General features: G+C 37.5%; 1 protein-coding gene across 1 annotated transcript in view; it reads left to right on the forward strand.

Annotated features, from left to right (window-relative positions):
• Positions 1–6945, forward strand: part of MTNR1A (melatonin receptor 1A) — a 58963-nt gene extending 52018 nt beyond the window's left edge. Inside the window, exon 2 of the mRNA XM_050337940.1 lies at positions 6077–6945. Within this exon, the coding sequence (XP_050193897.1) occupies positions 6077–6945 (869 nt within the window). The remainder of the gene's footprint in view (positions 1–6076) is intronic.
• The last annotated feature ends 6949 nt before the right edge of the window (positions 6946–13894 follow it).

Here is a 13894-nt window from a genome sequence, read left to right on the forward strand (position 1 = left end):
TCCTGTCTGACCAACCTGATCTCCTTTTATGATCAGGTGACTCACCTGGTGGATGAGGGGAAGGCTGTGGATGTGTCTATCTGGACTTCAGCAAAGCCTTTGACACTGTCTCCCATAAGATACTCCTGAAAAAGCTGGCAGCCCACGGGCTGGACAGGGGCACTCTCTGCTGGGTTAGGAACTGGCTGAAGGGCTGGGCCCAGAGAGTGCTGGTGAACGGGGCTGCATCCAGTTGGCAACCTGTCACTAGTTGCATCCCCTAGGGATCAGTGCTGGGCCCAGTCTTGTTTAATATCTTTACTGATGATCTGGATGAGGGGATTGAGTGTACTATTAGCAAATTGTAGATGACACCAAGTTGGAGGGGAGGGTTGATCAGCTGGAAGGCAGGAGGGCTCTGCAGAGGGACCCGGATAGGCTGGAGAGTTGGACTGATTCCAATGGGATGAAGTTCAACAAGGCCAAGTGCCGGGTCCTGCACTTTGGCCACAACAACCCCTGCAGTGCTACAGGCTGGGCACAGAGTGGCTGGAGAGCAGCCAGGCAGAAAGGGACCTGGGGGTGCTGATTGACAGGAGGCTGAACATGAGCCAGCAGTGTGCCCAGGTGGCCAAGAAGGCCAATGGCATCCTGGCCTGCATCAGGAACGGTGTGGCCAGCAGGAGCAGGGAAGTGATCCTTCCCCTGTACTCAGCGCTGGTGAGGCCACACCTTGAGTATTGTGTTCAGTTCTGGGCCCCTCAGTTCAGGAAGGACATTGAGGTGCTGGAGCAGGTCCAGAGAAGAGCAACCAGGCTGGTGAAGGGACTCAAACAGAAGTCCTATGAGGAGAGGCTGAGGGAGCTGGGGTTGTTTAGCCTGGAGAAGAGGAGGCTCAGGGGAGACCTCATCACTCTCTACAACTCCCTGAAAGGAGGTTGTAGCCAGGTGGGGGTCAGTCTCTTCTTCCAGCGAACCAGCAGCAGGACAAGAGGGCATGTTCTTAAGCTTTGCCAGGGGAAGTTTAGGTTGGATATTAGGAAGAAATTTTTTATGGAGAGAGTAACCAGATATTGGAATGGGCTGCCCAGGGATCCTGGGGGATCCTATGATTCTGCAATACCAATATTTTCCAACCATAAGGGTTTAATTTTGCAATATACCATTAAAATATAGAATGGAATAAATTATCAATTTTTCCCATTTGGGTAATATTCGGATTTTGGGTACCTAAAGCTAGGATCATATTTTTAAATAGCGTATTATTTAACATAAGAAAGCTCAACATCATTTCAGATCCAACTTCGGAGTCTGAAACAATGAACCCCAAAATATACAAAAACCATACTAATCCCAAAAGGTTTTATTATTGTATTTTATATTCTGTCTTTGCTCACAAGGAAATATATCTTTGCTCACAAGGAAAATGTATCTGAACTCAAGTTGAAGATAACCCTTCCTGAAAGGCAAGTTAAAAATCCACTCCACAAGCAGGTATCTGGTTTCCAAGCAGTTTCCAGCCCCATGCTTTGTTCATTCAGCTGACATGCTAACCATGAGCTGGCAGCTTAAGACTTAGTTTCCAAACTCATGATATTTTTTTCCTGCTAGCCTCCAATTTTCATATGACACAGCTTATGTTTCCAAAAGTTTCAGTTTGTCACTCTTCAGCAGCCAACTGAGAAAACCTGGAACAACCATGGTGCATGAGTTTATGGAACCTTGAAATTTGGCTGATTCAAAGACAGAGTGCCTACTCTTCCTAGACTCAGTTTCCAAAGTTAAAATGTTCAGAGAAAAGTATACCATGTATTGCCTTTCAACAAAGGGGAAAAAACCTCCCACATTTAACTTTTTCCTTATGATTTGTCTGCAGTGGGTAAATAATGAGAATATTAACAATATTAATGGTGAGACCCAGCAGAAGTTTCAGTGAATGGCAGAGAAAGAAGCTTGGGATGGGCAGCCTCCAACTAAGCAGAAATTTAACAGTCAAATATACATATATATATATATATATATATTTCTTTCAAGCTAAACCTCAACACTGGACATGAAGAGTGCAGACTTCAGGCTGCTTAGGAAATTAGTAAGTAAGGTCTCCTGGGAAAGTGTTTTTGCAGATGCTGGAGTCCATCAGTGCTGGTCACTTTTCAAACATCACCTCCAAAGGGCACAGGAACTGGCAATTCCCAAATGTTGGAAGTCAAACAGGCAAGGCAGAAGGCCAGCTTGGCTGAGCAGGGCTCTCCTTTTGGAAATAAGGCAAAAAGGTAAGTGGAAACGAGGTCAAGTGACATGGCAAGAATTTAGAGATGCTGTTTGCTCGCTGCAGGTAGAAAATTCATGTGGCCAAAGCTCAGCTGGAGTTGAAGCTACCAGAAATGTGGGAGACAATAAAAAGAGGTTTTTCAAGTACATTAATGGCGATAGGCTGTAGAGCAATATCATCGGTCTGTTACAGGATGGGGATGTTCACCTCCCAAACAGGGACAGAGACAAGGCAGAGGTGTTTAACGCTTTCTTTATCTCTGTCTTCAACTCGGATGACGGACCAAAGAGGTCTCAGTGTCCTCAGCTGGAGGACCATGACTGTGAGAATAATCAACTCCCAGTCAACCCTGAAATTGTGCAGGATCTGCTGCTCCAGCTGGATCACTACAAATCATGGGTGACCTGATGGGATTCATCCCAGAATCCTCAAAGAGCTGGTTGATGTCATCACACAACATCTCTTGATGGTTTTAAGTGGTCTTGGGAATCCAGAGAGGTCCCAGCTGACTGGGAGCTGGTGAACATTGTTGCAATTTTCAAGAAGGGCAGGATGGAGGACCCCAGAAACTACAGACTCATCAGTCTCACTTCAGTGCCTGATAAAGTTATGGAGAAGATTACTTTGAGAGGCATTGAAAAACATCTGAAAGACAACACAGTCATTGGTCACAGCTAGCACAACTTCATGAGAGGAAAGTCCTGCTTATCCAACCTGATTTCCTTTTATGACAAGGTAACCCACCTAGCTGATCAAGGGAAGCCAGTTGATGTAATCCTTTTGAATTTCAGGAAAGCTTTCAATCCTGTATCTCACAGGATCCTTCTGGATAAAATGTCCAGAATCGACAGTGGATAAACACATCATGCAGTGGGTGAGCAATTGGCTCATGGATGGAGCACAGAGGATAACAGTGAATGCGGCAACATCAGACTGGTGACCTGTCCCTAGTGGGGTTCCATGGGGCTCCATCTTGGGCCCTGTGCTCTTCAACATCTTCATAAATGACTTGGATGCAGAACTGGAAGGGATGCTAAGCAAATTTGCAGATGATACAAAACTGGGAGAAGCTGTTGACTCCCTCAAAGGCAGGGAGGCCCTGCAGAGAGACCTTGACAAATCAGAGAACTGGGCAATCACCAGCCATGTGAAGTTGAAAAAGGAGAAGTGCCGGATTCTGCACCTGGGTTGGGGCTACCCCAGATGTTTCATACAGACTGGGGAATGAGATGCTGGAAAGCAGTGCCACGGAAAGGGACCTGGTGTCCTGTTTGACAGCAAGTTGAATCTGAGTCAGCAGTGCCCTGGCAGCCAGGAGGCCCAACCGTGTCCTGGGGGGCATCAGGCAAAGCATCACCAGCCAGTCGAGGGAGGGGATTGTCCTGCTCTGCTCTGCACTAGGGTGGCCTTACCTTGAATGTTGTGTGGAATTTTGGGCACCACAATATAAGAAAGATATTAAACTGTTAGAAAGCATCCAAAGGAGGAGAACAAAGATGATGAAGGGCCTTGAGGGGAAGCCTTATGAGGAACGGCTGAGGTGACTTGGTCTGTTCAGCCTGGGGAAGAGGAGACTGAGGGGAGACCTCCTTGCAGTTACATCTTCCTTGTGAGGGGAAGAGGAGGGGCAGGCACCAATCTCTTCTCTGTGTTGACCAGTGACAGGACCTGAGGGAATGGTCTGAAGTTGTGTCAGGGGAGATTTAGGTTGGATATTAGAAAAAAGACTCTTCACCCAGAGGGTGGATGGACAATGGAACAGGCTCACCAAGGAAGTGGTTACAGCACCAAATCTGACAAAATTGAAGAGGTGTTTGGATGATACTCTTAGGCACATGGTGTGACTCATGGGGATGGTCCTGTGCAGGACCTCAGAGTTGGACTCGATGATCCAAGTCCCTTCCAACTCAGCATATTCTGTGATTCTGTGATTTAAATAAATACCTGGATTTTATATCTTACCATTTAATCAGTTCTGCAATATTCTTGACAGGGGAAAAAACCCACTAACAACAAATTTGCATTTACTTTCCAGTCCTTGATTCATAAGAAGAAACAGAGCTCCAAGTTCTATACAGTTCTTTTATCACTTGCCACTACATCAAGTGTAAATTCTGAAAGCAATGTTTTTCTCCCCATATCATCTTCTGCTGAAAGGAGTTCTGATGTTTTTGCTGAAATGATCTGGAATTCTGTCAAAGGCTTCAGGATAAGCATATTTCAGTCTAGCAGTGAATTTCCAGACAAAGAAGAAACAACTATAAACACTATCATGAGAAAGTTGTTTATAAATCCAGATACAAAATCTATGACAGCTAATGTAGCAGTCTTTAAATGAAGGCTATTAGTATAAATATCAAATGTGGTACTTTTGCATGGATCAAAATTTAAACAGGACAGTGTAAGTAGCATCCTGAGACAGATATTTTCTGTGTTTTTCTCTGTAAGTGTTTGCAGATGTAATACTTCTAGCTGGCCATTTAAAGGCTAAAATTATTGAGAGAAGATGCATTTAAAGATATTTGAGATAGAATGCCCAATTGTTCCATAGATACTTTTATCTTTTCCTATAAACTGTTTTTCTCTCTTTGTATTTTGCCTGCTTAAGCACAAAACAGTTCACCAATTCCACTTTGGATTAATAATGAAATTCTACATCGTCTAAAGCTAACAATATATTTTATTACAGCTTACAACAGAAGCTCATATTTCATCTTCTTTGAATAAATCTCAGACCTGCAAAATAGAATCTCAGACACACAAATGCCTATTTAAAATATGCATTTATATACCTACATACATGCATGTATATACACACATTTATAATTTTCTGTAGAAATGTACATGAGCAACTAGACCAATATATGTAATAGTTATTTAAAAAAAAAATAAATAAAAGTGACTTCAGTGTATCTTGTGAGCTTCTTCTTAGAAACTAGAATGGTTGGGAGGTATTCCGATGAGTTATCATTTAAGCAACTAAAAAAAGAAAATATAATGTATACTCAAAAGATTAATTCAAAGCATGATGGATTCCATTGTTTTTGAAGAACAGAGAGGAGTTCTATCATCTCCCTTTGTTAAAAAAATGAACCAAGAGAATATTTCATTGCTTAATTTTTGTGTTTGGAGGCAGAGAAGAATGAGGCATCAGTAGTGTCTAGGAACTGTCTAGGTCACTGCCCAGCATCACTTTTTTACTGAAGAGCATGTCTCTCAGTTTAGAAAAGTCTGTGTTCAGCTAGACTCTTAGAAGACTCTTAAGTTTACATAAGTCCTAGCCAGCAGATTCAAAGACAGTTACTATAAAAGTCACATAAAAGTCATGGAAGCTTGAAGTATAAATGGGAGAAAAGAGATTTTAATTTCAGGACTGGAAAAGTAAAGGGGTAATGTACTGAAAGGGAATTAAATAAGGAAGGTAAATGTGAGTTTTGAAATTTATTAGTAATATTTCTGCTGATTTTTCAAGAGATACTATTTAAAACCAAGGCAAGGCTTAAAGTTATGAATATCTTAATTCGATATTAATTCTAAGTCTGTGTGATTGGAAGAATCCAAATAAATGACATGATAAATATACTAGGTCATGGTAATTAAACTTAAAGATAGTTTTCTTTTAAAAGGTGCATCTTTAATTTAAGCTACCTTTTTAGACTCAAAATGAGTCTTATTTCTGATAAATTGAATTTTGATCTAGAAAGTAGAAACTAATTACATTTAAAGTGCTCCACTTAAGGCTGCTCATTAATATATTGAGAGTAGAAATGACAGAAAAAGAGCAAAAGAAAAACTAATACTTGCCTTTTTATATTTATTTTACAGGAAATGTGTTTGTTGTAAGCCTGGCAGTTGCAGACTTGATTGTAGCTATCTACCCATATCCACTGGTCCTCACATCTGTGTTTCACAACGGATGGAAACTGGGATACCTACACTGCCAGATTAGTGGCTTCTTGATGGGCCTAAGTGTCATTGGATCAATCTTCAATATTACAGGCATCGCTATCAATCGGTACTGCTATATCTGCCACAGTCTCAAATATGACAAGCTATACAGCAACAAGAATTCATTGTGCTATGTTGTTCTTATATGGGTCCTAACATTTGTTGCTATTGTGCCCAACCTGTTTGTGGGATCGCTCCAGTATGACCCCAGGATTTACTCATGTACATTTGCACAATCTGTGAGCTCAGCCTATACAATAGCAGTTGTGTTTTTCCATTTCCTGCTTCCCATAGCTGTAGTTACTTTCTGTTACTTGAGAATATGGATCCTCGTTATTCAGGTAAGGCGAAGGGTTAAACCAGATAACAACCCTAGGCTGAAACCACATGACTTCAGAAACTTTGTAACCATGTTTGTGGTATTTGTACTGTTTGCAGTCTGCTGGGCTCCTTTGAACTTTATAGGCCTTGCTGTGGCTGTCAACCCAAAAACTGTAATCCCTAGGATTCCAGAGTGGTTGTTTGTATCTAGTTATTATATGGCATATTTCAACAGCTGCCTTAATGCTATAGTATATGGACTCCTGAACCAGAACTTCAGAAGAGAATACAAGAGAATTATTGTCACATTTTGTACGGCAAATGTTTTCTTCCAGGATAGTTCTAATGATGCAGGAGACAGAATGAGAAGTAAACCTTCTCCACTGATTACAAACAACAATCAAGTGAAGGTGGACTCTGTCTGAAAATGGGAATCTTACTGTCATTCAACAGCATCCAAATAAAGTCTCTGTTTTATTAGTTCTACTGTTAAATATTATAGCAAAATATATCTTCTACACTGAGAGCACTTTGATCAAATTCCTTTCATAGTATTTGGGAGCTTGTATACAGGTCCTATTATACAATAGTATGCCTCTTGTATAATGACATAATGATATCCTTGAGTGAATAACAAGTTATGCATGGATACTTTTTTTTTTCCTTAGATGAACACCTAGAAAGAGATTGAGATAAAAGTATCCACACTGCCTAGTGCAGTAAAACAAAACATAAAACTCTTCCTGCCCCTTTCTACCTGCTTTTTCTGGCCAAGTTGTGGTCCTGATTTTAAAACCTGTGGAAACTTCTTTTAAAAGATGTGGAAAAAAAAAGTGAAAAATCAAGGTAATTGAAAATTCATTAGGATTTTTGATAAGTACCTCTATCTATATTACTAACATAGACACAATTATAATTTTCTTTGGATATTAAACCCCAGCAACCCTCCCCAGCAATCCTCCTAAGAATGACATTCTCAATTGACTTCTCAATTTTAAAATAGCATTTAGGGGGAGAAACATGCCTGACTGATTATCTTCAAAGCTCCAAGGGCAGGAGGATAAACAGCAAGGAAAAAAAAAGAGCTATGATTCATCAGCTCGAGCCATTCCAACATGAAAAAAATGTGTAGGAGGGTTGGGAAGAGAAATTTAAATGACCATTATTTCTGAAGAGATAGTAACTCATGAAATAGGGAAGTGCCCCAGAGGAGATTCTCAGGAAACACCTTCTAGAAACATAGGTGAGGAAGACTGTTAAATCTCACTTGCGTACAGGGCAGAAGTTCTAAACATCTGTGAGAAGAAGATTAATGCATTTAATAGGAGTGGTGAGTTTTATCTAGTTAGTGGAATCTTAACCCCATGCAATCCTGGAAAATAAGACATAGATACAGGATGAGCATTTAACATCTTTTGGAAATTGTTCTCCTGAGAACAGCCTGAGACTAGAGGTTATTTTGTAATCTGACACAGATGAGCTTTTCAAGTTAATAATTAGGGGTTTACCACAATTATGAACATGGTGGAATAACCTAGAACAATTAGACGCCTTTAAAAATAGAAAAGAGAAGATACTAGTTATGACAGTGGCACAAGGAGGAACATGTGACTCTCAGGACAGGACATGTTATGTGGACTTTCCACGGATAGCAGGTACCTCTTCAGTGAGGGGAAGTACACTGTGAAATGAGGAGGAATAGCTAGGCTGTCTCCTGCAACAAAAATCTCTGTTTATAATAAAGTCCTCTGGCGGAGAAAAGCAATTCTCCTTCAAATTGACCTTGAAAAAAAGGAGCATTTAGTTCTGGAAAGAAGCTCCAATTGTCATAGCTTTTACTGCTCAAGGGTTTATACATACAGCAGTGTTCAAGTACACTTGAGCTTTTCCAAGCCAATTCCAACAATGTCAGTGGGACTAAGAGTTTCTGAATAGCCATCAGACTTGTATTAATCTATGTGAAAATGTGAATTTTACATAAAGATTTTTTTTTTTTAATATTATTTACTGTACTGGAGATTTTCTTGAGCTTATATGTCTTAGAAAACAACAGTTACTCAACGTCATAGAACTTAAACTGCATACAAATCTAATGGCATTTCATCTTTCTTGGATAACAGATTAGCATACCCTTGACTTAATAATAAACTAAAAGGAAACAGATTCGTGTTTACATGAAAACACCACTGACACTTCATCATCTGACCGGTTTATTACCTTAAAAACAGGTGCCTCATGTCACATTAACAACGGAACTAATGAACAACATTGTAAAACCCTGGATATGAACTAGAAAGTCAATGCACTGCCAAGGTGCTTGACTCATCTTTGTTTACATTTTTCAGTCAGAACCACTGTGTAAATAACCAGCTCTCTTCTACTGTGGTATCATCATGTGATGTGATATGATACAACATGATTAACAGCATAAAATATATCACAGCTTTCTTCACTGTGATTTCATCCTTGGAGGATGCTTAGATCTGTAATTTTATTGCTTTGTGTGTAGTGATTTTAGAATAGCAAGGGAGGCATGACCACCTTACAAGAAAATGAGTTTTTCATACAAGAAAAAACGATATTTGAATTCTTACAAAAATTGCCTTATTTAAAGCATATTTTCAATGAAAATTATGTCTTATGATATATCTATGAAAGTAGCATAAAGACAGCTTAAGTAGCTTAATCATTAGTAAGTTTAGGATTCTCAAAGATCTTTCACTTGCCATTTCCAATAGAAAATGTACATGTGTATCATGTCTACATATTTATGAGCCGGTTCAAGATACTGTATCCAATATTGTGGGTTATCTGAGGAATTAAAATCCCCTGTAATTCGCAAGTGCTAAAATATATTTTTGATGACAATGAAAATGCTTTGCTATATACAACAGAATAAATTATACCAAAGGTATATATTTTATTGGATAGGCCTGTAATAAAAATAGAGAACATTTTTCAGATCTGTATTTTGAAATATTTGTATTAAATCCAAATCATAGAATTTGCATGTTGGTGCAAATTTTTAAGCTGCTAAATATAGCAATAATTTTAATAAATTAATCCCTGGTTCTTCTTTGGGGGGAAAGTCTTTAGAATTTAGTTTAAAATTACTATGGATGAAAAATTTGAGCAACATCTGCTGCCCTCATGAGATTACTTTTGCATCTACTGCCATTCTGAAGTTCATTTTAGATAAAGATTGCAAAACCACTTATTGCAAAAGTGAAAGAATAATCATGTTTAACTTTGCAGTAGTTACTTTTAATCCAAGTCTATTGCTTTACAGGAATTGAAGTGATTCACCTAAGACAATCAGCAGCCTTGTCAGCTGCTCATTGACAACGGGCATGACAATGTAAGTCAGCACCTCACAACATTTGACTCTTTATGGTCAACATAAAGACTGATGAAAATAATAATGATTTCTGTCCATTCTAAGGAGATGGAGTTAGAAACTTATCCAAAATTAGTTGCTTCTGTGAGAGTAGATGAGCCTTGATGTGGTTTTTTTTTTACATTCCAAAACATTAAGTTTTCCTCTGTATTAAAGGCTAGAATAGAACAATTGCATTATTAAGAGTTCTGTCTGGATGATTTAGATAGTGTACTTGCCCTATAGCAGTCATCAGCCCTGGACAGATTAATTTCTAAATTGCGAGTCTTAGGTGTCTGCCACATCTGCGAGGGCCCATCCCTTTTCTATTTCCTATCCATTTCTGGTCTGAGACCCTGTGAAGCCAAAGAACCTCTGTGAAGGAGCAGTGAATGCCCCTGTAGGTAACACACTGAAGACTTATAGCATAATTGACCCCTACCTTATCCTACAAAAATTTCTTTCTTATATCACAGTCTTGATTACACTGACAATCTGAATATGATCTTATATCAACACATCTTGTACCCTTACAGAGAGGTAGTTTTATTGGTGGTCATCTTCATTGCAAACTTCCTGTTAACAAAGAAGCTTGGCAGTTTTACATATTTACCAGCAAAGAGAATCTTAATGAATATATTAATATCAAACAGGGTATTTATTGTAGTTGAACTGTATGCAACTGTATGCAACATTGTAGTTTCATTTGGAATAGCTTGCTTAAGAGTGCTTTGCACATTTTCTTCTACCACTGGGCTAGTGCAAGTGCATAGATATAAAGCAAATATATATCTTATTTCAATAGACATAATATATAGCAATGATTTTACTATTTTTCTTTTTCTTATTATTTGCTTTAGAAGGCAGGTATAGGAGTCATCCATAATAAACATACTATCAATCTGTATTAGTGTATAGTGCATCCTTCTATAATCATCACATCTTTTTCTTCTTTTTGACCACTTTTGAAATGGTATCATGTGAGATCTGATTAATTATGACATACTGCAGGGAACTGTTATTTCCCTTAAATGGCACTGAAATAAACAGTCATAAAAAAATCTCCCTAAAATATAATACACAAGTACATAAGTAGATGTGGTCATCCAGTTTAAAATACTATTTCAAAATCTCCTTCTATTTGAAAAACTTGTTCACAAACTGTAGTAATATAGATGGACTGTTATTTGTTAATTCTTTTCTAATAACTGCACTTTCTAAGTATCATTAATAAGGTTTATGAATAATTAAGAACTACAAATGTCTGTCATCTTGTCACCGAGGCTTGGGAAATCACACATGCTAAAGCTGAATTTTTTAGAAGTAAAAATATTCAAGTAGTGGCCTGGCTTATAGCCCCTGTACTGTATCTCAAATTTTTGCCTGTGTTAAGAATTACATTATGTGGTTTTATGAATTTACTTATTAAAAATATTGTTCCTACCTCAAAGATGTGTCTGAGAGATTGCAATATGAATAAGGTGGAAAAGACTTAGAGTACAAGTCAATAGCTTTTATAATTTTAAATAGAAACAAAAGTAAATTCAGCAAAGATTTACATATATTAATAATGGTCACAGAAAATATTTTCCCAGTTCAATAAAATACTCATCACTCAAACCATCCCTACTACCACACACTGACCAAAGTATGCACATTTTGAAAACCATGTTATTCATAATTGTATATACATATTATTCCAAAAGTTACAACCAAACAGCATTTGAGATATTGTGTTTCATTTTCATCTCACATAAACCAGCGCAGCTTCTCTGTGTCGTGTCAGCTGAGGATATTGACATACTAGATTTCACAAATCTAAAAATTAGCTATTTTACACTATTTACACAAGCAATATATAATTTATTTCTAAGGAAGTCCACAACTGTCAGCTGTCCAGGTTGCAGGAGAATGTGAATTTACCTGCTAATTATCTGCGAATTTAACTTCATCCAGTGGAACTCTCTCTGTGATTTGTCATTTTTATAAGTAAATATGTAAAGTCAGCAGTCTTTTATGTTGTTTCATTCTTACTTGTATAATTAGAATATTCTATTTACAGACTATTCTATTTATTCTATAATAGTATTCTATTTAGCAGAAAATGGTACCAACATAAGAGATTTAGAGATAGAAAGTCTACTTCCTGTTATTCTTTCTGCTTATATTGCATGTGTGCACAGGAGTTTCATTTAATCACAACAAGAATTTTACTTTGCACATTTGTTTCCAGATTCTAAAAGTGTTTACACTCAAATAAGTACCCTTCACTCTTCTTCAGTATGTACAGATATTCAGCTTTTCATACTGTATATAAAATTCAGGGCAATACAAGTGTATGTCTCAGACCAAAATATTTTTCCATACAACTTAGGCTGTGAAATTTTCTGCCACAGAGCACTGCCTACACAAACCCTAAACAGTACACAAAAAACAATGCCACTGATTCATGGAAAGAAGATTCTGTTTCCTTTTTAGCAGTACCATATCAGATTCTTAAAAAATAACATGGAAAAACTTCATTAAGCCCTTTGTGATCATTTTTAAAGTTACATAAAAATATTATTTAGAGCTATAGATTCTATATGTATGCTTTACAAACTTCAAGTCATGTAAAAAGATGTGTCCACCAAATACTATATTCAAGATGTTCTTTACATCCAGTATAAAGAAACATAGCTACCACAGCCACATTAAACCAACTATAAAGCCCTTAGATCCCCAAACTTCTGTTTCAGACTAGCTGGAAGGCTAATATGCCAATAATTTGTTCATTATATTCTAGTCTTTCCTTATAGTTTATTATCATTGTCTCCCTCACCATAAATTTTTCCTAGCTTGAAAGAAGAAATATTAACTTTTTCATTAATATTTCATTAATATTAGTATTCATACCAGTCATGTCTCCAGACCAATTTTGATGCTAAAGCAATTTTCCAGGACAACTCCTAGAAATACATCTTCTTCCAAAAATAATGCTTTTTCTTTCCCTATCACAGATGATGTTTTCCTTCGTCAGTTCTGACCATACTATCAGTTTGCCTGTCACTTTTCCACCTGTTCATACCAGTGAACATTATGCTATAATGTTCTTGACTCTGAAATGTCTCTGTCTTATTGTGATCTATTATGACCACTTGTGGTTTCTAAGACTAGCTTGATATCAATTAAATACTATCCTACAGATGAATTAAATATGATAGTTTCAGTACTAGTCACCCTCAAGAATCTCTGATTTAATATAAGCATAAAAATGTATAACATGAACCAAACCATAAGGGGTTATGTTCTTCAAATATAAATTTTGATTTATAATTTTTAAAATAATTACTTTTCTTTTAAATGCTCATTAATCCTATTTAGCCTTCATCTTTTTTTCTACCTGTCAAGACTCCAGTTTCTGTACTGAGGGAGGAATTAAAAAGTCACTAGAAGAAAGGTTGCAATTTAAGCAACCTATGAGATATGTCAGGATGGGAAAAAAGTTCAGAGTGGGTATGACCAAGAATGGAAGCATTTGACAACAAAACAAGTGTCTGTTAACCAAAGTTTTAAAGAATGAAAATAGACATTGTTTCAGAAAGAGCTCAGCAATAAGTAATAGTAAGAAGTCATCCCTGATGTTACCATCAAAAGGCTGTTAGAGGAAAGAGGGAGCCCATCTAATAAATGAAACAAGATTTTACTGCTAGTCTAACTAATGTTTTATCGATCTATTTAAAAAGTGCAAGTTATTCTTAGTTCAGTCACAATTAAATTAATACTTGAAGTCCAAACCATCAAATTATTATAGAAAATATTTGTTGATTACATGATCCCTGACATGTCTCCCTGTCAGTCTCACTTCAGTGCCTGATGAAGTTATGGAAAAGACTATTTGGAGAAGTATTGAAAAACATCTGAAAGACAACACAGTCATTGGTCACAGTCAGCACAACTTCATGATAGGAAGGTCTTGCTTATCCAACTTGATTTCCATTTATGACAAGGTAGCCCAC

This window comes from Myiozetetes cayanensis, unplaced genomic scaffold (genome assembly GCF_022539395.1).
Source record: "Myiozetetes cayanensis isolate MyiCay16 unplaced genomic scaffold, myiCay2020 scf7, whole genome shotgun sequence".
Classification (NCBI taxonomy): Eukaryota; Metazoa; Chordata; class Aves; order Passeriformes; family Tyrannidae; genus Myiozetetes; species Myiozetetes cayanensis.